Genomic DNA, 27,095 nt, shown 5'->3' with positions numbered 1-27,095 from the left:
GACAAAACATATGAGACTCTTAAACGCGGAGAACAAACTGAGGATCGCTGGTGGGGTTTTAGTGGGGGGATGGGCTAAATGGGTAAGGGGCATTAGGGAGGACACTTGTTGGGATGAACACTGGGTGTTATATATAGGGATGGGGGTGAATCACTGGAATCTACTCCTGAAATCATTATTGTACCATATGCTAACTAACTTGGATGTAAATTGAAAAATAAATAAAAAAAAAAGAAATGAATTACTTAGTAAACTACATAAACTGAGAAATAAATTCAGGTGCATTTTTAAAAAGTTTATTGATTTATTTGAGAGACAGAGTGTGGGGTAAGAGCAGAGAGAGAGAGAGAGTATCCCAAGCAAGTTCCACCCAGCACAGAGCCAGACACAGGGCTTGATCCAAAGACAGGGAGATCAGATGCTTGCTGACGGAGCCACCCAGGAGCCCCAATTCAAGCTCATTTTAAAAAATTCTAGGGGCACCTGGGTGGCTCCGTCGGGTGAGCGTCCAACCTCAGCCCAGATCATAATCTTGCAATTCATGAGTTCGAGCCCCACTTTGGGCTCTGTGTTGACAGCTCAGAGCCTGGAGCCCACTTCAGATTCTGTGTCTCCCTCTCTCTGCCCCTCCCAAGCTCGTGTTCTGTCTCTCTGTTTCTCTCCCTCTAAATAAATAAATAAATAAACAAATAAATAAATAAATAAACAAACAAATAAATAAATAAATAAATAAATAGCATTAAAAATTTTTTTAAAATAAAAATTTAAAAATTCTGCATCATGACCTGTAAAACCTGTCCTGATTTGGCCCTTGCAGTCTATCTGCTCCTTGTCAACCCCTCTTCCTCAACTCCTGGACACTCAACTCCCACGATTCTAAAGTATGGATCCTTTGTTATCTGAACTCAGGAACCAAATAGATTGATTCAGATAAAATGTTTGAGAGAGGGCTGGTACCCCTGGTTCCTGAGCTCTGGTTCCTTGCCTATCACAGCCATCTGCTAATGATGTCTACCTGCCTTTAAGGCCCAGCTCAAATGCCTCCTCCTCCAGGTAGGTTTTGTGGATCTAAACTACGGCTAAAGCAAGAGGGGGGATAAGCCCTGCAAGAGAATGGGTAAATCCAAAATTTGTGGCAGAGTGAAGGTTAAGTCCCACTGTGGGGGTTGAGGGAAGCTGCCTGGTGGACAGGGCATTTGAGCTGGTTCATGAGGGGGAAAGTGTTCAGCCAGCAAAGGGCAGGGGAAAAAAAACACTTCAGGAAGAAGGAAAAGCATGAAGAAATGCAGGGGTGTGTGCAAAAGGACCGAATGGTTTGGAGAAATTGGGGACTTCCCTCATGACTAGGGTGTGGAGGGCTAATGGGGAGTAGGGATTGGAGAGTATGAAAAGGTCACTGGGACAGGTCACAAGGGGCCTTGAATGATACGAGGGGTTTATGTTTCATTCCCCTGTGGGTGATGAAGATTAGCCAGAAATTACTGAGCAGGGTTGTGAATGTGGGACTGTCAGATGGTTAGCAGCCTGAGCCCCACTCTCATTGAAATGGGGGGAAATGGGGTGCCGGTGGCATGACGGGGGATTCCTTAAGCTAGATTCCTTAAGCTGGGGGATTCCTGAAGTCTGTCCAGGAGGAATCGGGGAAAGGTAGGTTGTGCGGTTCTGGCTCTGGAGGCCCCGGGGCTGGGGTAAAGGGCTCGGCTCTGAGTCTGTTTCTCCTCTTTGATACATTTCCTGGCTCCTGCATGCCACCGCCCCCCTCCCCATTCCCATCACAAGCAGGGAGGGGCTGAAAGGCAGCTCCTGGCACCTCCCTCATCACCATGGGGCTTTTCTATCCACCCATTTTCGCCCAGCCCACACAGGGGCCTCTGTGGTCAGGCCTTTGTGTCTGCACAGTGGCCCTCTTTGTCCTGAGCAGCCCTCACCCCCCACCTCCCTCCTGCCCTTCTCTCTTTCCCTCTCTTTCTCTCCTGTGTCACAAAAAGCACCAGTTTTGCAGAGAGATAGCCAGGGCTCTAATCTTGGCTCCCCCCACTGAATCTCTGAGCAAGTTGTTTTGCTTCTCTGAGGCTTACTTTTGGGTTCATGAAAAAAGACGCTGTCTGAGGAATCAAACTCCTGGCAAGAATTGGTCTGCTACCCAGTCCTGAGACCTAAGCAACATGGGGACCCCTGCCCAACATCCACGCTCTTCTCTGAACCTCCTACTTACATCTCCAACCTCATCCTCTCTACTGCCTGGCCAGGTGGCTGTCATTCTCCCGTTTGGCAAATGAGAAAACCAAGGCCTGAGGCATTATAAGAGGGTGACCCAGGGCCCCACGCTTTGAAGGGCCCTGTACTTGATTCACTGCTTTGCTGTCCCATCTTGAAATTCTCACTAGTTTTCGAACAAGGTGACCATTTTCATTTTGCCTTGGGTCCCACAAATTATGTAGCTGGTCCTGCTTGTGGGGAGGTGGAGGGGTAGCTTGCCCAGGCCTGGACCAGGCTTCCTGCCTCCTGGGCTGCCTCCCCTGGGTGCCTGCATCCTGGCATGCCAAGAGCCAGAGCTTCTACTTTGCATTTGGCATCAGGGACCGGGCCCCTGCCTGGAAACCTGAGGAGCACAGTTCCCTGCGGCCTTCAGGCGGGCAAGGGAGGGAGCATGGTCCAGGCCGATGCAGCAGCGCGGAGATCAGGCAAGACCAGGCTTCGGGAGCCAGCCCAGCCCTATGTAACCTGAGCCGCCAGTGTGGGTCCCAATGCTGTGGCTCAGTCATTACTCCAGCCAGCACTCCGGGAAGGGAATTCAGCAGGGCCTTCCTTCCCAGCAGGTCGGGAGTTCTAGGGCCAGGGGACGCACGCTGTGGGCCACTGTGACTTTGGACCTTCACTTCCCCTTTCTGAGCCTCAGTTTCCCTATTTGTAAAATGGTCATGATAACATCTACCTCACAGGGTTCTGGTGAAGACTAAATGAGGTACTTTAACATGACGACTAGCTCAAAGGTGGTCACTATTAAATCGAGTTCTTACTCGCTCACGTAACAAATATTCATGAAGGCTGACCAGGTGACGGTGCTAGGTGTTGGACATTTAACTGTGAACAGGATGGACCCTGGCTCTGCCTTCAAAGAGATGCCCACTAGAGGGGGAGATAACAGTGTGGTAAGTGGTGTGACAAGAGGGAGGTACCTGATGGGGCTCCTGGGCTGGGCCTTAGAGAAGCAACGGGGAGAGCCGAGAGAAAGGGTCAAGGGCAGAGAAGCGTGAAGGGGCATTGCAGGCAGAGGGAGCAGCAAGCAGCACTCAGGAGGCGAGTGAGGGCCCAGCACTGCAGCGTGGCAGATCAGAGGCAGGAGGTGAGGCGGAGAGGTGGGAAGGCCCGGCTTGGCAGGCTGCAGAGGTGGGCTTTCCCTTGAGGCTGGTGGAGCCACAGAAGGTGTGAGGCAGGTGATGGCTGTGAGGAGTGACAGGCACCCCACCTTAGCCCATGATGGAGGGATACTTGGAAATATCCCAGCTGAGCAAGGAGGCCTGAACCATGGCAGGGGCTTTCACTCCCAGCACAGATTCTCAGAGCAGGAAGTTTTCTCGGGGGAGATGAGAGAAGTCGAGAGAGGGAAGATGAGAAGGCTTGAGAGAGCCAAGTGCCTCCTCAGGGTTGGAGAGACAGGAAGCCTCCTAATGCACGGGGAGGAGTGCTCTTGGGCTTGCCCTTTCCCATCTGACCTGCTGCTGCTAATAGGACGCGGCAACTGTCTCCCTCCTGCGGCTCCATTACCCTCCTCTTGGGGACCATTACACGCCTGAGTCTTCACCACCAGCCTGCCCGGGCTGCTTGGTTCTAGGGCTCCTCTGATGCCCCTCCATACTTCCAGATAGGGGCCCTGTGTGGGGCTTGTTGTGGGACTTGTTGAACCTCAATTTCCTGGCTGAGTCAATGGGTCTAATATCTTTTAGGCATGGAAACATCTACATTTTCTTGACAAACTATTGCCAGGAAATGTAAATAAGTACAATGATAAAAATAAAGGCCCTTAGGTCGCAGTGGGTGGGGGCTCCTCAGGCCACCTCAAGTAAGGGGGGGGGATTCGGAACTTATGGGACTTGATCTCTCAAGCCCAGTGATGAGAGAGCCAAGGGAAGATGTCAAGAGAACCAGATGTCCAGCCCCTCATTACAGGAAATACTAACCCCTCAAACTCGGGCAGTTTGGGACAACGGGCAAAACCCTAAAAAAAGAACCTTTACCATTTTGCAAAAGAGGAAACTGAAGTTCATAGAAGAGGTGAGGCAAGACCCCAAGGCAATAGGGTTCAAGGACATGTCCCTTTCCTGTTTCTCAGGTCTCACTAAGTCACTTATTGTGTTAGCTCAGACACTGGGTGTCTCAGGAATGCAGTTTCTTCGACTGTACAGTAAGGGAGTTGGACCAGAGCAGCAGCAGGACTCCGGGCTGCCCACTCTCCAGGCAGCTAGAGACTGAGGCAGAGCCGTGAGTCCTCATCTTGCGGTCAAAGGAATTTTTTTCCCTTGAACTTAGTAGTAGTTACAGTACAGGTCTGAAGGCTTGAGAGTCTGAAGGCTGAAGGGGTGCTGGTTGGGGCCTCCAGTGACCAGGGGAACTTCCCAACACAGGGACCCCAAGGCCTGTGCTCCATAAGTAGGAGCCGTAAGATTCCTAGCCGCCTATAAGCTGCGTGGACCAGCTTGCATAATAGGTGGAGGAAGCTGGACAAGAGGCCTTTGTGTCTTCCAGGCGGAGGTCCCTGGGGGACTACAGAGGCAGCTCAGTCACACAGGGCTGTGTGTCTGCTCTGCTCCTGCTCCTGGCAAGGCTGTAACCAGTATCATTCCTGGGCCCCTCCTGGGGCCAGCAACCAGGACTCAGTCAGCAGGTGGGAAGCCCAGGAGAACCCAAGGCTCCAGGGCCCTGGGCAATCTCCTTGACCACAGAAAGAGGCCTCCTGTGCACTCTCCAGACACCCACCGTCCAAAGCCCCCCATGGATGAACACCGGTTGGTGGGAGAGTAAGTGTGATTGATTGCCTCTATGTCACAAAAAAGGAAGCCAGGAGAGGGACTGGAACTGTGGGTCAAGGTCTCCCAGAGTCAGTGCTGAAGCTGGGTCAGAACCTATATTCCTGACACCTAAACCAGAATGAAAGAGAGGGAGGCATTCATTCATTCATCCATTCGGCATTCAACAAGTATTGGGCAACTCCTGGGAACTCTGGCATGGGGTGTAGGAAGAATGCAGACCTGGTCATCCACCTCCTTGCGGCTCACAGTCTAGAAAAGGTACAGACAGGGTCTCTGACCAGAGAAGGCCATCAGAGTGGGGTTGAAAGCAGAGAAGGGAGTGCTGTGTGTAATCTGAGAAGGCAGCTCAAAGGAAGCAGCTCAAGTTGAGGGATCAAAAACAACCAGGTGTTCAGGAAATTTCTAATGACTATCCTGCCCAGTAACGGGAGCATAGGTGAGGCGAGGCTCTCCCGACCTCCCCCTCCCCAGCCGCCTTCTCCTCAGGAGCAGGAGAGACACAGGACCCTGAATGTCTGTATCTCCTCTCTGGGCGACGGGCACACCCTCCCCAGCCTCCGGGTCCAAAGCAAAGGGAGGCAAGTTCTCGGCGTGGTGCTCTGAGCAGGTTCCTGTCAGGAGAGGGCGCAGGTTCGCGGACAGGTCCCGTGGTGGGCAGCGACGGAAGCCACACAGGTATCCGACAAACTTTGCACATTTAGTGTCTCTGAAACCCTGCTCTCACGTCGTGTTTGGAAGGCGGGTTCCTCCAGGCGGTAGGTCAGTCGCCACAGGCCCCTTCCCGCGCTGCCCGCGTCCCCCCAGCCTAGCGCCCCCGCGCGGGTGGCGAGGTGTCCGTTCGGGAGGGAGGGGGCGGTGCCAGGGTCTGTCCAGAGTCCGCCCCGCCCCCGCCTGACCCGGCCTGGGCAGGGAGCTGGGCGCGGCGGGCGGGGCTCGGGGCACGTGGGTGCCGGCGGCGGCGGCGGCGGGACGCGGGCGCGGGCACCGGAGCGGCGGCCTCGGCGCTGCTGGCGGCCGAGCGCCCCGCGGAGGTGAGGGGCGGGCTGCCCGGAGGGATCGGAGGAGGAGACAGGTCGGCAGGCGCGGATGCGGTGGCTGCCCACGCGGCGCTGGGCAGGCAGAGCCGTGGGCGCGTGGCGGTCCGAGTGGGGCACGGCTCCGAGCAGTGGGAGTGTGCCGGTGGGTCCGTGGTCGAACTTTGTCTCCGCCGTAGCGTCGATCTCCGCGAGCGCGATCCGATACCCCGGTGAGTGTGTGTTGGCCTCTTTGGGAAAGTCACTATCAGTGGGTGAGTGCGTGCGCCCCAGCGGGTCGAGTAGTTGAACCTGTGGGACTTGTTTGTGTGTGTGCTCTGGTGTGAGTGAGCGCCCCGAGGCGGGGGACCGCGGCCAGAGACCCGCGAGCCCCTGGAGCCCCGCCGAGCCTCCTCAAACCCGGGGCACTCCACCCCGCCCGGACCCGGTAAAACTGGGGGTGGGAGTGGGGGTGGGGGCTGGGACAGTGGCCTGGAAGGACAGTTAAGCCTCTGTCAGGAGGCTTTTAATCTGGCAGGCGGTGCCGTAGGAAGGGTCAGTTTGGAGAAAGGCAGTGCCCTCCCTCAGCTCCCCAACTGGCTGCTGTCGGTGGCAGGTTGCCCTACTTCCCCCCAGGAGCCAGACCCAAGGGCCAGGCCCAGCTGCGGATTAAAACTGCCCGTTTGGGGTCTTTGGGGCTGGTGGCAGCTGTTTCTTTCAGCCTGGCATCCTCAGCTTCCCTGGGCCTGCAGCCTGAGGTGCGTGGTTTGTTTGGGGAGCTAGGCTGTGATAATGGGGAGCTTTTGAGGGCTAGGGTGGGGCCCTGGTAAAGTCTCAGTTATCTGTGTGTGTGGTAGTGGTTGGGAAGGAGATTCTTTAAGCAGACAGGGCCCGCAAAAGCTCTCTGGAGACTCAGACCTATATTCCAATCCTGCCCTGGCCACTATGTGACCTTCTCTGAGCCTTAGTGGCTTCATCTGTTCCAAGAATATGGAACTTCATATTCCAAGAATATGGAACTTGAGGGCCATCGAGTTCCTAATGTGTGGGTCATGTTCAGCACCAGTGTTCTCCTGGGTAGGCTCACTGCTTGGGGATGGGGGTGGGGTCAATCCCTGGAGGGAACTGCCTGAAACCCAAATCTCAACTATTCTCCTCCCTGGGCTAACAAGACCCAACCTGAACCCCTTAGCCTGGGACTCAAGGCCTCCAAGAACTGCTTCTTGCCAACCTCTCCAGCCCCTCTCCTGCCTGACCCTTTACCCTCTAGTGATTACATGTAGTTCTGCTACATACACAAGACAGTTTCCTGCTTTTGGACCGCGGCATATTCTATATACTCACTGCCTGAAATGCCCTCCTACCCTCATCTTCCTCAGTTGGAGAATTACCTAGCCTTGGGGCCCAGCTCAGATGCTCCCTCTTTGGGGAAGCCTTCCTTGATCCCACAGTTGGATTGGAGCATCTTCTGGCTCTTGAAAGTCCCAGGACTTACAGCCCTGGTTCCACCTTGGACGGCTATGGTCTCTGTCCCCCTCCTTCCCTCACCAGAGGTCTGGGGCCCCCTGGAGGACAGAAACTGGCTGTCACTCATTTCTCTTTTGCCAGCACCCTGCAAAGGGCTGAGCTGAACTGAGAGAGCACCAGCAGCCTCTAACCCCTGTTCCCTACCCCCAGCTTCCCCAGTGAAGGCATGTCTACAGTGGAGCTCCATGTCATCACAAAGAAGAGGAAACTAGAATCCAGTGATCAAGACAGGTGGCACAGGTTGTCAGAACAGTGTGTCCTGGAGGCATTACAGGACCCAGAGTGTACAAGCCGAAAACTTTGATTTCACTCTGTAGGTGATAAGGAGCCATGGAAGGTTTGTGAACAAGGAGGATTCATGGTCAAAGCAGCATTTCAGAAAGATCTCTCTGGCTGCAGGGTGGAGAATGGATTGAGTAGTGCTATACAAGGAGATCAGATATTGACACTAGAACCATCCAGGCATTATATACTCTGAGCCCTTGATCCCTTGGCCAAGGGTCTGGTCCCTCAGACCTTAGATGTTCCTGCTGAGGAATTTGGGGATACCTAGGGCTCTCCCTCCTCCAGTGGGAGCCAGGAGACCTGCAATTGATCTCATCCCAGCTCTTCCCCCAACTTGCCGGGTGACCTTGGGGGGGCAGTTCTTGCCCTGCCAACCTCTAAAAGGAGGCCAGCACCACTAAGGTCCTGTGTTGAGAGTATGTGCCTGGGAGGCCCTGGCATGGAAGAATTCTCAATTTCCTCTTTTTTCTGCCTTGGGCTGCCCTGGCATGGAAGAATTCTCAATCTCCTCTTTTTTCTGCCTTGGGCTGCCCTGGGGTCTAGCCAGAGGAGTTGGAGGATCACAGTGGCTGACCTTCATAAATGGCTGCCAAGCTTGTGTTGCAGACTGAGGCTACGACCCCTCCATTCTTATTTTCTTCTTGCCCAGGATGCACAGGCCCTGAGGCTTCTGGATCTTCCAAGGACCAGCTAAAAGTATGAGAAATCACCAAGGTCTCATGGGTGAGTGCTTTGATTTGGCTTCTTTCCTGGCTATGGCCTTTAGAGAGGCCACTCTCCCCCTCTAGATTGTCAGTTGGCTATCTGTAAATTGGATCTGATGATCCTTGCCTCTTCAAATGCAAGGTTGCTATGACAATTCTTTTTTTTTTTTAATGTTTATTTTTGAGAGGCAGTGTGCTTGAGTGGGAGAGGGCAGAGAGAGGCAGGGACAGAGGATCCGAAGTAGGCTCTGCACTGACAGCAGCAAGCCTGATGTGGGACTTGAACCCAGGAACTGTGAGATCATGACCTGAGCCAAAGTCCAATGCTCAACTGACTGAGCCCCCCAGGTGCCCTGCTGTGACGCCTTAATTCTTAAGACAGTGGTCAGGAAAGGGCTTTGTAAGCTGTGGAGTGCAATGCACAGGGAGAAATGTGATACTCAGAGACTTTTAAAGAAATGCATTTTGAAGATATTAGAACAAGGGTGCAGTAACAAGGGATTGTGCTAGATATTGGAATTTTAACCACTGACTGCCTTCCTCTCCCTGTGTCCCCTCTGCAAAGACAGCTTACTAGTAACAATTTATAAAAGTCTCTCATTTTATCCTTTATCAATCCTATGAGGGAGGAATTGTTATCCCCATTTCGCTGATGAGGAAGTAGAGGCTCAGGGAGTTTCCTTCCCAAGATCACAGAGCTGAGGTGAAAGCTAGGGCTACCTGACCCAACTTACCTCTCTCCATTTAAGACAGAAGTTCCATCTGAGATTCAGAGCTCCATTCTCTGGCTTTCAGGGTGAAGGAAGTTTGAATATTGCCCTGAAAACATGACTTTAGGTTTTGCTTGTGGCCTGATTAGCCACATTGCTCACAGGACCAGAGAAGCCATGCATCCCTGGTGAAATCCTTTCTGACCTCTGTGCTCATCCTAGAGGTCAGGTGAAGGACTAGGCCAGCCTGCTTTCTCTCTCTGTATCATCCAGCACAGGTTGGGCACAGAGCAGGTGCCAGTGAGTGTTTGAGAAATGAAGGACCTTGTGGAAATGGGTATATAGTCAAAGAGGAGGGCCTTACTCCCTGGAGAGCTACAGTTGATTCTTGAGCAGAGGAGTTCCTCCACTTCCCTGTTATAGAATCTCCTAGGCCTGAGTATTTCTGGTCCAGGGTGAGTGGCTAGAGTCCCTGATGGGAGTGTGGGTAGCCTGGGCCCTCCTGGGCAGCTGCTCCCTCCTTAGCCCTCCACCCTGGCACCCTGTCTAGGGCTTGGGCCCTAAAGCATGGGAGGAAGGCCTCCTTCAAGCTTCTTGGGGCCCACATGACCCTCTCTTTTCCCACCCCCTCAGGGGAGGCTCCTGGTGTTGCTCTGGCTTCCTGGTGAGTGCCCAGCTTCCTCGGTCCCAAATGTGGGAGGAGGAATCTTGCTGTGGTGGAGCTGTGGGCCAGCAAGGATGTTCCCCAACTCACAGAAACTCCAGGGCCAAGGTATCAGTGCCTCTCACTGGACCATTTTATGTGTAGTCTCCTCCTTGGTCTTCCTCCCTTTAGACTCCCCTGTCCTATCTATTTTCTGTGGCATCATCTTTGTCAAGGTCAACTCTGAGTATGTCCTTCCCTGCTTAAGGCCTGCCATGGCACCCCATTGTCCTCAGGTTAGAAGCCAAGCACCTCAGCCTGGCATTCAAGCCTTTTCATGTGAGTGCCTCAGGTCCATATACATTCTGTGCCACCCACCCCTCCATTCCAGCCTCACATGAACTCCTGGCCACACTCTCACACCACTGTGTCTTTGCACATGCTCTTTCTTCTGCCTTCAGTGCCCTCCTACCTTTGTTGTCCACCTGACAAACTCCTAATCTTTCATTAAGTCCCAGCTCAAATGACCTCTCCTCTGAGCAGCTTTCCCTGACTATCTCCCCAGGCTGGTTAGGGGTTCCTCTGGGCTCTATGGTTCCTGGGCTTCCCTTGGTCATGGCTTAATCACTCAAGTGGACTTCTTCCATGTCTGTGTCTTTCTCCCCATCCAGACTGGAGCTCCTGACCAAGCCTGATCTGAGTCTGGGTTTGCAGTGTTCCTCTGAGGTTGAGCACATGGGGGTACTGGCAAGTGTTTGCTGAGACTTTATGGCTCCTGGGACAGTGATCTTTGATTACATTACTCTGAGAGTGCAGACTCCTGTGGTTCTGAGAAGCTCACAACCAAAGGCTATGAAAAGCAGCAAGTGACAGAATTGAAGAAACACTTATCATTTACTCTCAGAACCAGAGGCTCTTAAATTAGACCGTCAGAACCAATGAACTCAGAATTCTGGAAGCACCCAGAGTGAGAAAGTCTCAGAATCACAGACCTACTTGTTCTACACTTTTGTCCTATTTTCTACCTTGGCTTCTCCATTCTTCCTTTTTCCTTCCATGCTGGGCTCTTTCTACTTCTCTCCTGACCTGACCATAGCCCCTTCCAAGAGCCTTCCCTGCCTACTCTGCCCATGACTTCTGCCCCTCTGCCTGAGAAGGGTTTCTGTGTCTCTCAGCCAGGACAGGTAGATGCAGCCCCCCACATCAGAACAGAGCATGATTTGCTAGCCACATGGAGTACTACCTGTCCCTTTGTCTTACTCCTTCCTCAGGAGCTGTCTGGTGTGGTGATTCTCCCCATCTGATCAGTGAAGAACTCGAGGCTCAGAGAGGGAAGTTAACTTGACCAAGGTTGCACAGCATGGGTGGTTTGAAGTTGGAGTCTGAACCCAGGGTTCTTTCTTCTAGGTCTGGCTGGAGACATTTGGATATGATAGGTCAGGGTGGAGTTCAGGGCACTGTGGTTCTCAACTGGTTCCATTTAGCAGTGTGTCTATAGCACTGTGCTGTGCTGGACCCTGCTGGGTCAGAGGAGGGACAGGTAGTTTGCAGTCCTGCTCTGGGGTGGGGGTGAAGGTGCTCAACCCTACACTGAATGTAATTAGAACACCAGACCTTGAGTAAGGCCCTTCCTCTTAAGGAGTCTCAGTTTCCTGGTCTGTAAGTGGGAGGCCAGCCTGGTTGATCTGAGACTCGTGCATGCATTCAGATGTTCTCTTAGTGCGTGGCCCCCACAGCCAGGATTCTAGGGGCTCCCTACAGGGTGAGAGTCTCCAAGAGGACTGGTGAACCCAAGGGCTTTCTGGAGGAGGCTGCAGAGGCTTCCCACTGCCACAGCACCTACTGATACTATCTGAGGTTACCCCCTCAGCTATTTCCCCAGACCAGCCCCAGTGCTGGTGGTGCAGAAAGCGTATCAGGCAAGGCTGGGAGCCTACTGGCCTTCAAGCCTGTGGAGGACATATGGGAGGGGGTGAAAGATAACTTCCAGGATCTTTCCTGTCCTCCTATCCATCCTTGCCCTCTCTACTTCCCTCAAGCCACGGGGATGACTGTCAGTTCCTGAGACATACTATGTGATCATTTGCCCTGGTTTTTGCTCACTCTACTCCTCTTCTGTTTCCACGCACCTGACTCTTGTCCATCTTCCAAAATGAAGGTCAGGTGTCCTCTCCTCCAGGAAGCCTTCCCTGACCACCCTACCCCCAGTTCCTATTAGGGACCCTCTTGGCTGCTTCAACCCAACCCTGGTGCCTCTGCTTCCTTCAGCCCTGATCACCCTGAATTATCATTGCCTTTTCTGGGTCTTCCCCTATCCTCCCCGACACCCACCACCTTGACAGTGAGCTCCTTGAGATCACAGAAGGGTCCAACTCACCTTGGAGTCCCCAAGTGCCCTGAATGAGGACAGGCATAGTTATGGCAAACCTTTGGAAAGGGTGAATGAACTGAGGAGTATAGTTGGGTCTAGTTCCTTCGGCGGGGGCAGTCCTCGGACTGCCCTTCCTTCTGAGGATGGCCTTCAGGGTGGGAAACTTGACCTATAGTCAGTCTGGCTGTGACCTTGCTACTTTGCTCATAATTCCTGTGGCTTTCCTGCCCCTCTTGTCTTCCTGAAATACTCCCATCCTCCCTATCTTCACCACCTGCTGAAATCATATCTTTTTAAGTTATTTCATAAAATGAATAAATCATCTCCTTTAACTGTCTCAACAACTTTATGCAGTGCATACCCTTCTTAGATTGTAAAGAAATTAAGATTTGGGTTATAGAGCTGAGACTTGTCCAAGTACCACAGATGGAAATGGCAGAACTGGGATTTCCCACCTGCCCAGTGCCCTCCCCTGTCCCTCGATGGCGTTCTGGGTCCAAGTCCTCTGTTTCCCCTCACAGCACCCCACCTCCAGGCAGGCTGCAAGGGTTTCCAGAGTGGTGATGCGTCATACTCCCCTGCTAGGCTGGACAGGGCCAGCCAGGTAGGCAGGTGAATGGGCAGTACATTCATTCTGGAGCTGCCCTAGTGGAGAAGCTGGAATGTTGTCCAACCACCCTGGAAATTCTGCAGTCAGCCTGGGAACTGCCTCACCCCCTCCTCATGGCTTTGAGTTAACCAGCCTGGGGCTACAAGGAGAAAGACCCAGCCCTTGGGGTAGGGGCAGAGCCAGGCAGAGGGGGCAAGCGGTCTGCCCCTAACTCACTGGTGACCGTGGGTGGGATCTGGGGCTACCGTTTCTGGCCTTAGTTTGTTGTTGTTGTTTTAATTGTAAAATGAATACAATAATCATCATGTCTGCTTCACAATGAGGAAATACCAGGAAGAGTAGATTCTAGCCCTGCCACTAGGGTGTTCCCTCTGGCAGAGAACTGACCAGACAGGCAGAGCCATGGGGCTCAAAGAGGGCTGGTCAGGAAGCTTCCCGGAGCAGAGGACCTAGGCTGAGGAGGGTAGGGGGTAGTGATCAGGGGCACGGCTCCTGCAGTCAGACAGATCAAGACTGCTCTGCAAGTTGCTAGCTTTGGGACCCTGGAGAGATTATTTAGCTTCTCTGAGCTTCTCAGGCTTAAATGAGAAGAGGTCTATAAAGCCAACTAATATGGAGCCTGACACAGAGCCGGCACTCAACTTTTGTTATAATATATATGTTGAAGATAAGGGAGGGTGTCCCTGAGTGAAGATATGATCATGGGACTGCTTTTGCTGTGCTTGGGACAGGAAGATGAGGCTGGAGGCAGAGAGGGAGAGTTGTCTAGAGGGGCGTCAGGGGCCAGGTCAGCCAGGGCCTTGAATGCCAGGCTCAAGAGCTTGGATGTTAGCCTGAGGGCAATAGGGAGCCATGGAAGGGTTTTGAGCTTACAGTGTCTAGTCAGATTTGTGTTGTAGGAAGACCTGTGATTGCAGAATGGAAGATGGATAGGAGGGGAGGGGTGGAGGCAAGGAGATAAGTGAGCAGGCTGTGCAATGGTGTGGAGGAAAAACACAAGACTAAGGCTATGGGGTGGGGAAGAGTGGCATGTCTGAGCCACTGCACTGGTTCAACTGACAGGTTCATTGGCGAGCATTGGGTTACACATGGGTGGGAAAGAGATATATTCTCAAGGATATATTAGAATTTTAAAGTGTGGAAGGATGGGTGGTAGAGATCCATCTCAGAAATAGGAGAATGGCTTTGAGAAAGTGCTGTGCCCCTCCTTAGTCTCTTGAGTGAAGGCATATCCTAAGGAGAAGACGGGGTGGAGTGGGGTGAAAGGTAACCTCTTTCGTCACTGGACTCTGGAGCAGGTTGGCAAATGGCTACCAGCCCACTGCCCCACGTGAACCTGAGACTCCTGGGGCAAGGTGTGCTGGGAAAATAGTGGCCTAGGGGCATTCCCCAGTGCCACACCTCCTTCCCATTCTTGCAGCCATCCTCCCCCTCTCCTCTTCCCACTTCTCTCCATGCTTGTACATTGCTTCCAGCCTGGAGACCTGGCTTCAACTGTCTCAGACACCCCCACCCCCACCCCAGTGCAGGGAAATGAAGCAGATGGAAAGAGGAAGGGAATGTTCTTTTTCCCCTCTGGTAAGTCTGGTTCTGGAGGATGCTGGGACTTGCACATACAGAGGGGTCCCTCCACCATGTAACCATCCCCTCAGTGAAACCTTGTGCCTGGTGTGTGTGTGAGGGCCTGCCAGACAAGACAAAAGCCAGGGGCAGAATTCAGAAGGCCTGCATTCCAATCTTGGCTCTGTCCCTGACTTATGGTGAGGCCTTGTGACAGGGCCTCAGTTTTCTCCTCTGTCAAATGGGAGTTTAGTGCAGATGATTTCTAAAGGCTGTTCTAGTCCCTGTCTAGAACAGTGTGTGTGTGTGTGTGTGTGTGTGTGTGTGTGTGTGTGTGTGCACATGCTGTGTATACATCTGAATGTGACTGTGTATGTCTCCATGTATCTGGATATTTGTGTATGTCCATGCCTGTGTGTTCATGTGTGTTTACAGCATCTGTGGAGGAATGATTAGAGGTGGGACAGGGGAGGGGATGTGTTCCAGGTAGAGACATAGCTTGAACAAAAAACCGTATGAGCGGAAGTACTATTGAGTGGATACTGGGCAAGGAGGGTGTTGACTGTTTCCTACTCTAGGGACTGAATCATAGACCAGGACAGAGGGACGGGCATTGGAGGCTCAGCTCAGCTCAGCTCTGCAGGATGTGAGGGAGACCTTTCCCAGCAGAGCCACACTCCTGTGAAAGGGGGTGCCTGGGGAAGGAGGCTGGGAACAACCATCCCTGGAACATGTGAGCCGAGGGTAGAAGCCAGGGCGTGTGGGTGGGCAGAGGGCACCCCTTCTGGGACAGGCAAACACACTAGTGCTTGCCTCTTTTGGACCAAGGTTGAAGCATAGGAGGCAGGCCTGGGAGGGCTCTGCCTAGCTGACTTCCTATGACCTGGAACCCAAGAGCCCATGCTGTCTCCACCTCCCACAGAGCCCACAGCACTGCCCGCCCTGAGAAGTGCTGGAAGCTGGGTTTATCCCCGGGCCAGAGGACCTGTTTTTCCTGTTTCCTGAAGAATTCCCTGCATCCTGGTCCAGGCCTATGCATTCATGAATGAGAAACCTGAGCGGGCTCTGAACATCCTGACTGTGAGAGCAGGGGCTGGTCAGGTATGGACATTGGAGGGCAGGGTCCACTGGCTGGGAGGCTCACTTGTGCATGTGTATATGCTGGACCAGGGTTCGATCCAGGGGATCCCTACCCTGCTCGCTCATCCCAGGCTCTGATGAATTCAGGCTTCAGAGCCGGGGAGTCCTGGTGTCAAACCCATTTTTTCCAATTCCTGGCAGTGTGATCTTGAACAAATAGCTTAACCTCTATGGCAGTATCTCCTGAGGAGTGAGGGTGGGGGGTGCTGCATGGATGCTGTTCAGCCCAGGTTTGGCCCCTACAAAGTGAGGTGTTGGGGGTAGGGGGCACCAGGACCAGAAGCTCCTGACTCAGATTGACCCATGACCTGAGCCAGAGATGAGCAAGGTAAAAGAATGTGCTTGATTCAGACAGCTGACCCACCTCCAGAATGCCTAGGTCCAGTTCCCCTCTCCTGGCGTTTCCCTGGCCTGTCCAGAGAAGGGCAGGGCTCTTGAAAGAGAGGAAGTCCAGAGGCCTGTCTAGGGCAGGAGCAGGCCCAGGTGTGCTGGTCCCCAGGAGTGCTCCCCAGGAGGCCACCTGGGGTCAGCAGCTGAGAAATCTTTAAGTGTCAGGACAACTCTGGGAGGCCCTCAGAGGAATAAGGGAAAAGAGAGCAACTGCCATGAGGCTCAGCCTCCTCTGGACTCCCATATCCTCTTGTGCTTGATTGTGTCATTCATTCATTCATTCATTCATTCATTCTTCCACTCATGTCATACCTGCTTTGGAGCAGGCCTCTTGCTGGATGATAGGGACAGAGAAAAGAATCAGATGGACCAAGACTTCTAGAAGCACCTAGAATGTTTTGGGGTTTCTAGAGGGTGGAAACACAAATTCCCAACAGGGTGTGAGGAGTGTCTGGGGTGGTAGAGTGCGAGAGCTTCAGAGATGAGGTGACCCTTGAGAAGAGCCTTGAGGGATGGCCATGATGGAGTACAGTGTGAATGGGTTTTGGAAGGGCTGTCCAGGCAGAAAGAATAGCATGAGCAAAGGCAGGGAAGGCTGGCAGGGCACTTAAAAGGGGCAGAGCCAGACAGAACCAGGCACAGAGGGGCTGGCAAGTGGTGTTGGACAAAGATGGGAGCTAGTCTCTAGGGTGAGAGACCCTGGGGAGAGACCCCAAGGGTATGGGAGGTAAGGAGAGGTAGAGGAGAGGGCTGAGAGAGAGGGTTAAGGAGTCAGCTGTCTTCATAAGCAGGGGCCGGAGGTGGGGGGGCAGGAAAGATGTACTCACAGGTTGATGGGCCAGCCTCTCCTGCCAGGGAGAGGGCAGGCAGGGTCAGTCTGGAAGGGGGCCATGACAATGGAGTCCCCAGCTGGCCTGGGAGGGTGGAGGCCAGGATGTCTTAAAACAGGTGGAAAGGACAGCTTCCTCGCTTCAGGAGAAAGTTAGGGAAGTCTCCCCCACTCTCACCAGCATCAGAGATTCCACCCTTGATGATTAGAAATAAACTCTGTGTAGACATGTGGACTATGGCTGGAGGGGTGGAGGGTGGGGGAGGGCCATCATGACCCAGAGGAGAGACCCGCCAGGCCTAGGCACTGGGGCAGGAGCAGAGCAGCAGTGTGGAGGGGGACTGGGTGTGTGTGCTTCCCCTGTCTTCAGTGGGCAGAGAGTCTCATGGGGATTTAGGACTCCAGTTCTCTAAGGCTGGGGGATTCAGTCCACAAGAGGTCTGAGCCTCAGAAGGGCAGGAAATGCTTGATGTCACCTGGGGTTTTGTGGCACAGCGGGACACCCCAACCCAGTGTCCCCACGGGGGAGGGAATGTGGCCTCTCCACAGCTCCTCAGTCTCACTCAGGCCTCCATGCTCCTCCTGTAGCTGCTGGGAGCCAGCAACTCCCAGCCCACCTCCCAAAATGCTGGATCTGGTGGTCCTGGGCTTTGCCCTTCCCCACGTCCCATGACACCCCTCAGGGCACCCCACATTTACCATGTCTGACAACGAGTGCCCCTCTCCCCATACCTGCTCCTCCCCCAACCCCTGAGCCAGACACCCTGCCCCTCTTCAACCCAAACTCCCTCTGGGCCAGACTCTCTGGCCTTCTTCCCTAACCCCTCCACATCGCTCCCCTCACAAGGTCCCCAGGCCTGGCCCTGGCTTAGGCTTTAGCACCAGTCCCCTGGCCCACCGCATTCACCTGCTGCACAGCCTCCAGTGAAGACCTTCTATCGCTCCTCCACTGGTGGAGAGCTTCCTGTAGATTTCAGGAAAAGGCCACATCTGGGCTGAGCCTTATACCACCACAACGTACCTACTATGTGCCAGGCACTGCTCCAAACATTTCACACAAATTACTCAATCATCACAGCAGTTGTATAATGTAGGTTCTATTAATCGCCTCATTTTACAGATGAGGAAACAAAGGTGGTCTGGCTCCAGAGGCCAGGTTCTTAATCGCTGGAGTTTGTTGCACTGAAGGATTAAAAAGTTGTAATTCCAACAGGTGGAGACGAGGGGTGTGAATGGATTCCAGGTTGAAGGAGCACTATGAACTAGGGCTGGGAGGGAGAGTGTTGGGTGCATTCAGGAAACTGCAGGTCACAGAGGATGGGGCTGGTGAGGCTGACAGAGGCTGGGTTATGAAACCATCCCATACCAGACTGAGGAGGAGTGGGGTTTTCTCCTGAGAATAGGCAGGAGTCACAGAGGGTTTCGAACAAGGGAATGACTTTGTCTTCAAGAAGGCCCCCTGGATTGGGGGAACTGAGGCTAGAGGCAGGGAGGCGGATGCAGTGGCTCTGGCAGCAAGGGTGGAGGCAACGCGGGGCTGCATGGAGAAGGGGTGGGATGCAGGAGACGCTTGAGTGTCGGGTCCTCAGTCCTGGCTCGGGGCAAGAGGGGTCCTAGGAGCTTGGCCCTGCCAGAGTTCCCCATGGCAGGGGGAGCTGCCCCTGCTCAACTTGGCACCACACAGCCTCCCTGCCTGCTCACCCTGGACCAGCCCTGGTTCCTTGGGGAGGAACCTGTGTCTGTGAGAGGCAGGTGCATGCTCTTGGTTGCACTTCTGCTGACACCAGGAGACAGGGAAGATTCTGGGGTGCGGGAAAAGGGTTTGGGGAGAGAAGGGAAACTGAGAGACCTATGTGTCTCTCGGCCCCCTAATGTCAACCTCAGGGGCCCTGAACTACTAGTGGGAGGCCAGGCTGGGCAGGAAGCTCATGGTCTAAGGGAGTGGATGTCACTGGCCCTCTAGAATCTCCAAGCCCCAGCCTCTCAGGACCTCGGTTCCAAGATGAAGGGAATTGTACCACCCCAGATACCTAGGATGGGGAGGACTCACATGTCATCTGCCCCCTCTGTCCTCCCAGACACACCCACACACAGGACACAAGCCTTTCTGCAGACTCTGCTGGAAGAGACGCTGGCATGCCCCCAGAACAAGGAGTTCACTACCTCCTTCCTACAGCCCCTTCCACTGTGGGATGCACCCGGATGAGTTGTAGCCATCCCTAACCATATGACCTTAGCCAAATTACTTGAATGATCTCAGCCTCTTTATTGGAAAACTGGGCATGATAACCTGGTTCCCAGAAACATGTTGTAAAGATGAAATGAGGTAACACTTTAAAGCATCCATGGTAGTGGGGTTTGAAAAAATAGCAGCTCCCCAGCCCCTTCCCACTGTTAGAAAGTTATTCTTCATGTTTGTCCCAAACCTGCCTACCTGCTACGATTTCCAGCCTGACGCTGGGAACTTTGGCCACATCTTTGCCCTCCAGCCTGGGCTCTCTGTCCCCTGCTCCCCGCTGAGAGAGAGCTCTTACTGGTCACATTGGTGGGGACAAGGAGATGACGAAGATGGACAATCTGTGCTCCAGGTACTCACTCTGTGGGCACTCAAGCCCCATGGGTACATATGCCCACTAGGAATAAGGCAAGAGACCATCAAGATAGTGGTGGTGTGTGAAGAGAAGCTGGGTAGGTATGAGGGAAGCTGAATTTCCCCACAAAAGAAGTCCCTCTCTGCTCCCATTCTCACCTCTGCCCCAGACTTCCCTGGCATCTTCAGAAGGGTCACTGTCCCATCTGGTAGCCTCATGGGCCGGGGAGCAGGGCTGCTGTTTACGAGTGCCGAAAGTGCCAGAATATAGGAGTACCTAAAAACTATTTGCTGGGAGGTTAATGAATAACTAAAGGGGGAGACCCTTGGAAATACTCCCTCAAATACCAAAATACCAGGCATGAGGCCAGAGAACCTCTCAGAGGGCAGAAAGATGAGCTAAAGGAAAGAGCTTTCTAATACTTCCAGCAAGGTAGAGGCTGCCCACCGGCCAGTGAGCGCTGGGTGTGAGGTGGAGCCAGCCAGCCTGATAGCCCCCTTTCTGTGAATCTGGGACGACACTGCTCTGGGACCCCCCCGATCCTGAGATGCTAGAGCTCAGGATCCTCCATCTAGAACTCTGTGCTCCTGATGTTCTAGAGCAGGGTTGCCAGTCTTAAACAATCACACAAAAACAAAAAACAGGGGCGCCTGGGTGGCTCAGTCGGTTGAGCGACCGACTTTGGCTCAGGTCATGATCTCACGGTCCATGAATTCAAGCCCCGCGTCGGGCTCTGTGCTGACAGCTCGGAGCCTGGAGCCTGCTTCTGATTCTGTGTCTCCCTCTCTCTCTCCCCTCCCCCACTCATGTTCTGTCTCTCTCTGTCTCAGAAATAAATAAACATTTAAAAAAAAAAACAAAAACAAAAAAAAAACACAAAAAACAAAGCCAGGGGTAACTATTTTAGGCTTTGGGGAATATACGGTCTTTGTTGCAACTATTCAACTCTTTATAAATAAGATGGGTATAATTGTGTTCCAATCAAGCTTTTTTTTTTTTTTTTTACAGAAACGGACTGGTGGACTGCATCTGGCCCTCAGGATGTAGTGTGCCTGCCCCTGTTGTGAAGTTTTAAAGGTGTGTGGCCACGATACTCCTAGACCTCATGCATCCTCGAAGTTCCGGGGTTCCGAGGTTCTGGGCCCTCTGGGTCCAGGGAGGAAGCCAGGTCAGGTGGCCGCAAAGGCCTTGACTGTGGTGGGGCAGACCTTAACCAAGGGAATCTATGGGTGCTTGGGGTCCCTCATGGCCCCGGTCAGGTGGGTGTGTCAGGCCTCCCCACTGAGCCCTGGTTGTGACCCTCGTGGCTGTTCTCCCCACCACCCCTTCCCTTCAGGGCAATGGCCACAGGCCCGGGCCGCTGGAACAGCACCGTCAATGACACCTGGGGTGGGGACGAGCTGGGCTACAAGTGCCGCTTCAATGAGGACTTCAAGTACGTGCTGCTGCCTGTGTCCTACGGTGTGGTGTGTGTGCTCGGGCTGTGTCTCAACGCCGTGGCGCTCTACATCTTCCTGTGCCGCCTCAAGACCTGGAACGCGTCCACCACGTACATGTTCCACCTGGCCGTGTCCGATGCGCTGTACGCAGCCTCCCTGCCGCTGCTGGTCTATTACTACGCCCGCGGGGACCACTGGCCCTTCAGCATAGTGCTCTGCAAGCTGGTGCGCTTCCTCTTCTACACCAACCTTTACTGCAGCATCCTCTTCCTCACGTGCATCAGCGTGCACCGATGCCTGGGGGTCCTGCGCCCGCTGCGCTCGCTGCGCTGGGGCCGGGCCCGCTATGCCCGCCGGGTGGCAGCTGCCGTGTGGGTGCTGGTGCTGGCTTGCCAGTCACCCGTGCTCTACTTCGTCACCACCAGCGCGCGTGGCGGCCGCATTACCTGCCACGACACCTCAGCACCCGAGCTCTTCAGCCAGTTCGTGGCCTACAGCTCTGTCATGCTGGGCCTGCTCTTCGCAGTGCCCTTTGCCATCATCTTGGTCTGTTACGTGCTTATGGCTCGGCGGCTGTTGAAACCAGCCTACGGGACCTCGGGAGGCCTGCCGCGGGCCAAGCGCAAGTCGGTGCGCACCATTGCCGTGGTGCTGGCTGTCTTCGCCCTCTGCTTCCTGCCTTTCCATGTCACCCGCACCCTCTACTACTCCTTCCGCTCCCTGGACCTCAGCTGCCACACCCTCAATGCCATCAACATGGCTTACAAGATCACCCGGCCGCTGGCCAGTGCCAACAGTTGCCTTGACCCCGTGCTCTACTTCCTGGCTGGGCAGAGGCTTGTGCGCTTTGCCCGAGATGCCAAGCCACCCACAGACCCCACTGCTACTACCCCAGCTCGCCGCAGACGGGGCCTGCACAGGTTGGACAGGACTGACCTCAAGAGGACAAAAGATGTGTCGAGCAGCAGTGAGGACTCTAGGCGGACAGAGTCCATGGCAGCTGGTGGTGAGAACACTAAGGACATCCGGCTGTAGGACCTGAACCCCTGGCGCCTGTGCAAGTTAATATTGGGGGTGGGGGGAGTGGGGAGGCTGTGGGGACTAGGATTTCCTCCATTGGGATAGTCTCCCTAGATATGCCCCATTAGTGACTCATGCCTGATGGTCAAGGGAGCCGTGACCTCAACGCTCTGTCATTTGGCAGAATGTTCTCTGCAGTCCAGAGATCTTAACAGTCCCTACAACCCCAGTCACCATTTGTATGTGTGAGTTGGGGAATAAGGCTTCGTGAAAGGCAAGGGTAAGGGGCCAATTCTGCCCCTGGCCTGACTCCCACATAATTAGCTGTCTGTGCCCAGCAAGGTATCTAGGCTGGAACCCAGCCTGATCGAGTCAAATGGAGAAACAGACGCAGAGAAGAAAGTGACTTACCAAGGTCACATAGTCTGGGCCTGAGCTACCTGGGAGGGGTGGAGTTTTAGGGTGGTCGGAGGACCCTGGTAAGGAACCAGAGCTGAGCCGGAGCTTCCCACGGAGCGGTCAAGCGCAGGTCTAGATGCCACAGTGGACACACCTCTGAGGAGCATCCTCATCCCTAGAGGTGACTGTAACATCTGGGAGCTGATGTCATAAACTCATCTGGAGGCTTCCCGGGCCTGGGAGCCAGTTTGAGGCTGCAACTTCTACCGAAGGTGTTGTTGCCTGTTGTGCCCTATTGTGTGGTTTGAGGATGAGGATACAGTCTAAGAAGCTCTTACCATCCACACTGGAGTTCTTTCTCCAACCTCTACTTTTCTGCCACCTGCCTTCCCACTAGCTGCCTCAGTGGTAGTCTCACATCAGGGATCCCCTTTCCAGACCTCTTTCCAGGTCATCCCTCACTTTAGAGCCAAGTGGCTTTGGTGCCTGGCTCTGCTGAGTGCAGATAGGAGTCAGATGGGGTCCTGTCCTTGGGATCCCCCAGTTTAGGGATTAATGGCTATGAACAGTCATGTGTTGGTAAATGTGAAACCATCTAACTGGCTTTCCAGGGGGTGAGGGGAACCCCTTATCTGTAGCATTGCTAATTGCCATGGTGCAGATACTCCTGCCTTGGCCAACTTCAGACCAGTAATGTGATGTCAGCCTCCTTGCAAAATTCCTGAAAATTTAACAATTGGCTCTTGCAAGCAGGTCCAACATGCTCCATCGCACCACTGGATAATGCTGAATGATTGGAGGTGTGGACCAGCATGTGCGAGAGGCTTCCTGGGACACACTCCTGAACTGTAGCTTCTGAGAAAAGCAGTTTATCGGAGAAGAACATCCAGGTGCAGGGTACATCCTGGGCAAAGACATGGGGGCAGGAAAGCAGGGTATGCAGGAAGTGGAAGCAGGCTGGGCAGCCGGTGCTCAGTCTCAAGGCAGGAATCAGGCTGGGAGTGGGTCACCAGGCTAACAAGTCAGGGCTCCTTCCTTGCCTTTACCTGAGGTCTCCTTTGCACTGGGGCTAAGTATGGGAGAGATTCGCTTCTCTTCCTGTCCCATCCTCTGCCTCCTGGGAAAATCCTGCTATATGGCATAATAGTTGGTGCTCAGACTGGCTCAGGGTGAGGTAGATCTTTCTCACCTGGACAGATTCTAGGTCCAGCCAGGACCACTGTGGAGGTTTGTGGAGCTGAGCTGGACAGGGACCAGCTCAGCCTTGGGGCAAAGCTAACAGGTCTCATTTTTTTAAAATATTTTATTTATTTTTGAGAGAGCACAAGCAGGGGAAGGGCAGAGAGAGAGGGACAGAGGATCCAAAGTAGGCTCCGTGCTGACAACAATGAGCCCAATGTGGAGCTCGAACGCACGAACCACCAGATCATGGCCTGAGCCCAAGTCAGACACTCAACCGACTGAGCCACCCAGGAGCCCCTGACAGGTCTCATTCTTAATCTCAAACATAAAGACCTACTCCGTCTCCCTCGGGGAGACCCCCTTTCCCTATAGGCCCACTCTGCCTGAGAGAAGATTCTTCCCTTCACTCCACGTCTTCCTGTCTCCTGTGACCTCTTCACCCTTTCCACTCTGTCAGAACGAGGCACTCCCAGGGGTTGCTCTATTTAGAATCTAGTTCCACACAGCTCCTTCATGCAACAGGGACCCATCACAAGCCATGACCCAACCAATTACTCTGCATTGTGCAACGTGGGTGTCCTGTTCAAAGTAATGTGAAATGCTCACCTCCCACATTCTAGGTTCTATATTTCTGTTCATATAACCAGAGTCCCTATGAGCTTTTTTGTGACTACTTCTTACAGACTGACCTTGAGCCAACCTTTCCTGCAGTCCCAAGCCTATCTCCTTCCTACCAGCTGCTGCTGAGGCTGAACCCCATTCTAGTTTATAGGAAGCCCCTACCCAGGTAAGATTACACCCAAAGGTGTAAATGCTGGGCTCTGATTCCCTCAGCCCTGCTTAGACCAGAGGCAGGAGGTTATACATCACGATTTGGGGGCTCCTGAGTGTGCATCTGTGGTTGGGGGTAGGGCAGTGGCCACCACAGGCCCAAGTTCCCTTAGTCCCCATTCCTTTTGTGTCCTGCCTACCTACCCTACCAGCAGCTTCCCTGGAGACCCTGAGAACCCAGGGCCCTGCAGCACATGGAACCAACACTACGGCATAGCACCAGGAAGCCTTCCTTGAATCAGCTGCCCATACATTTCCAAGGACATAGGACCCAGGGGAAAGGAGGGCCATATTCACCTTCTAATCCAGTGGCAGACACTGGTGGGGTGGGGAATGGAGACCCTAAGGGAACCGGGGACAGGCCAGGGTCTTGCCCCTGGACCCCAGTCAGATTGCCTGACCCCTCAACGTGGATGTCTGGCCCTGCTGCTAGGCCTTCACCTAGTGGGTGAGGTTCCTGGCCCTCCCGCCTTGTGCTATTTTCAGCCCACGTAAGAACAGGATTTTCCACTCCCAGCCCCAGACCATTGTCCAGTAGTGACGTGGGGGGACCTGCCCACTCTCAAAATATCTCCTCTTACTCTCTGGGCCTGCCTGCCACCTCCCAACCACCCCACCTCCTCACCCTGACATCACTTCCTGGGGCTGTTGACTCTTGAAGGCCACTGTGAAAGGGCACAGCCACCTGACAGGGACCCCAGGGATTATCCAGCCCAGCTGTAGAGTTGAGAGGGGCGGGGCCTTGCCCAAGGTCACTCAGCAGGTCAGTGTGGCGCCTGGATGTGTGCCAGGGGCTCAGGCTGCCCTGCTGGCCTGTTCCCTTTAGTACAGGTCGGTGCCTTTGTGGGATTCCTGCCATCACCCACAGTCCCCCAGCCCTTCCCACCCTGGTGGATGGAACTGGTGGATGGAGCTGTGGCACTGAGGCCAGGGACATAGGACAGAAGTGGGGGGCAATAGCAATAGGTGGGGGGAAGAGCAAAGGCCTGCTGTCCTGCCTGCAGCAACTATTCTCAATGAGCTCAGTGCATCTAGGGCAGGGGCCCTGGCACACAGCGGGTCTCTGCCCTGGGTGGCTGGTGTCTCAGGGCCCAGGAGAAGTTAGGCCACCAGAGCTACCCCTCTGCCACCACTCTTGTCACGGCAGGTTTGGGCTGCTCTGTTCTAGCACATGAGGATGGGAACTCCTGTACTAACCCATGTCCCAGGCACTGTGCCAGACCCTCTCATATCTATTATTTATTCCTTGCCACAACTGTGTGAAATAGACATTATTTATCCCCATTTAGCAGATAAGGGGACAGGCTCCGAGAAGGGAGGCCTTGCTATGGGTTATATAGGCAGCAAGTGAATGAGTCAAGATTGAGTCCAGGTCCCTCAGATGCCCAGATTCGTTCCTTTTCCAGTATCCCATACCACTTGTAACCCCTGTAGAGTGGGAGGGTCTGTAAGTAACCCTTCATGTGATTCAAGGGAGAGAGACAATACAGCAAGGAAGGGGTTAAGAGCACAGATTCGATGCCCATGCCACCTCTGTTTGAGTGTTGTTTCCTCTTCCTCCAACTGTGGCACTTTGCTCAAAGTACTTAATCTTGCAAGGCCTCAGTTTTCTCATTTCCGAAAAGAGATACTACCTGCCACGTGGGGCACTGGGTCAATATACATGAACACTTAGAACAGTACCTGGCACACGGTGAGCATTTACATGCCAGGCACTGTGCCAAGGTGATACAGAGGCAAACCGGCCGGACCCTGCCCTCATGGAGTTGACATAATTTAATATATAACCATACCAGGATAAATTATTTGAAGGAAAGGAATGTCCAGCCAGTGAGCAACAGTGGGCCTCCTATGGCCAAGGCTTCACCAGGATGTGGGAAGAGGAAAGCAGGTCTATCCTGGGATAAGGTGTGGGACCCCCCTCTGCCCTGCTTGGAGCTCGTTGGCCTTCAGGCCCACGGGCCTGTGTGTGTTTACAGAACCTTATCCCTCTGCCAGGCTGGGAGAGGGCAGCAGGGAAAAGGGGGAGGGGGAGGGACGGGGCAGGATGCCCTTGCTGTAAAGCTTCTAGAGCCAGCTTCTATGGACTAGAGAGCTCCAGCTCACCCATGGCACCAGGCTTAGCCGTTTCTGCCTAACTGGTGGTGACTGTCATGGGGTGCTGCAGCTTCTTGGTTCAACCAAGAGCCTGGAGACCCAAGGTGGCAGGACTGACTGGGAGCTAGGCCAGAACAGGCAATGAATAGGCAACTTTTGCTGTGTGACCAGAGGCCACCTGCCTGCCCTCTCTGGGTCACTCTCTGAAGCCCTTACCTCCCATGTTCCAGTTCTCTCTGTCTCAGGGCACTAGCTACCTAGATCTTCAGCAAAGGCACAACGAACAGCTGCTCCCCCAGGCATTCCCCCAAGGCCCCTGGGCTCTCTGTTCTGAGGACTAGAGTTGGGGCAGCAAGACTCCCCTGGCATCAAGTGACTAGAGAGGTACAGCACCTCCCTTGGCACCCTGCAGTGGCTTGGAGTGGAGCTGGTCCAATGTCTGATGTCCCTGCCTCCTGTGAGGTGGACGGTGGAGTCTGACCAGGAGTAACTAAGCAGTAGGCTGAGAGATGTGTTTGCCTTTCCAAGGGGTGTGTGCTGGTGGGATGTGGAGAGGGGGGAAACGAGCCCCAGAAGCCAACTTCTCATCCTCCTCTGCCCTATGTGCCATGTGACTTGGTATACATCCCTTCTCCTCTCTGGGCCTCAGTTTCCCCATCTGCCGTGGGGCTTGGCTCCACCCAGCCACTCTTCCTCCAGTACAGGCTTCCTGAGCTTGCCTCTG

The 27,095-nt window shown here is 53.9% G+C and overlaps 1 protein-coding gene across 4 annotated transcripts; it reads left to right on the top strand.

The window, feature by feature from the left end:
• Positions 1-6,019: 6,019 nt before the first annotated feature.
• Positions 6,020-23,618, top strand: P2RY2 (purinergic receptor P2Y2). 4 transcript variants are annotated; one of them, XM_047071740.1, is made up of 7 exons: positions 6,020-6,276; positions 8,505-8,578; positions 9,903-10,041; positions 15,376-15,554; positions 20,412-20,480; positions 20,740-21,903; positions 23,015-23,618. In XM_047071740.1, the coding sequence occupies exon 6, from the start codon at positions 20,744-20,746 to the stop codon at positions 21,875-21,877; it is 1,134 nt and encodes a 377-aa protein (XP_046927696.1). In that variant the 5' UTR covers positions 6,020-6,276; positions 8,505-8,578; positions 9,903-10,041; positions 15,376-15,554; positions 20,412-20,480; positions 20,740-20,743; the 3' UTR covers positions 21,878-21,903; positions 23,015-23,618. The 4 variants fall into 4 exon arrangements, with proteins under 4 accessions (XP_046927696.1, XP_046927699.1, XP_046927700.1 ...); XM_047071743.1 differs by lacking the exon at positions 9,903-10,041; XM_047071744.1 differs by lacking the exons at positions 9,903-10,041; positions 15,376-15,554.
• The last annotated feature ends 3,477 nt before the right edge of the window (positions 23,619-27,095 follow it).

Source organism: Lynx rufus, unplaced genomic scaffold (assembly GCF_022079265.1).
Source record: "Lynx rufus isolate CCGP_SWC_20201006 ecotype Redwood Valley unplaced genomic scaffold, mLynRuf1.p SCAF_9, whole genome shotgun sequence".
Classification (NCBI taxonomy): Eukaryota; Metazoa; Chordata; class Mammalia; order Carnivora; family Felidae; genus Lynx; species Lynx rufus.
This window is presented reverse-complemented; position numbering and strand designations above follow the sequence as displayed.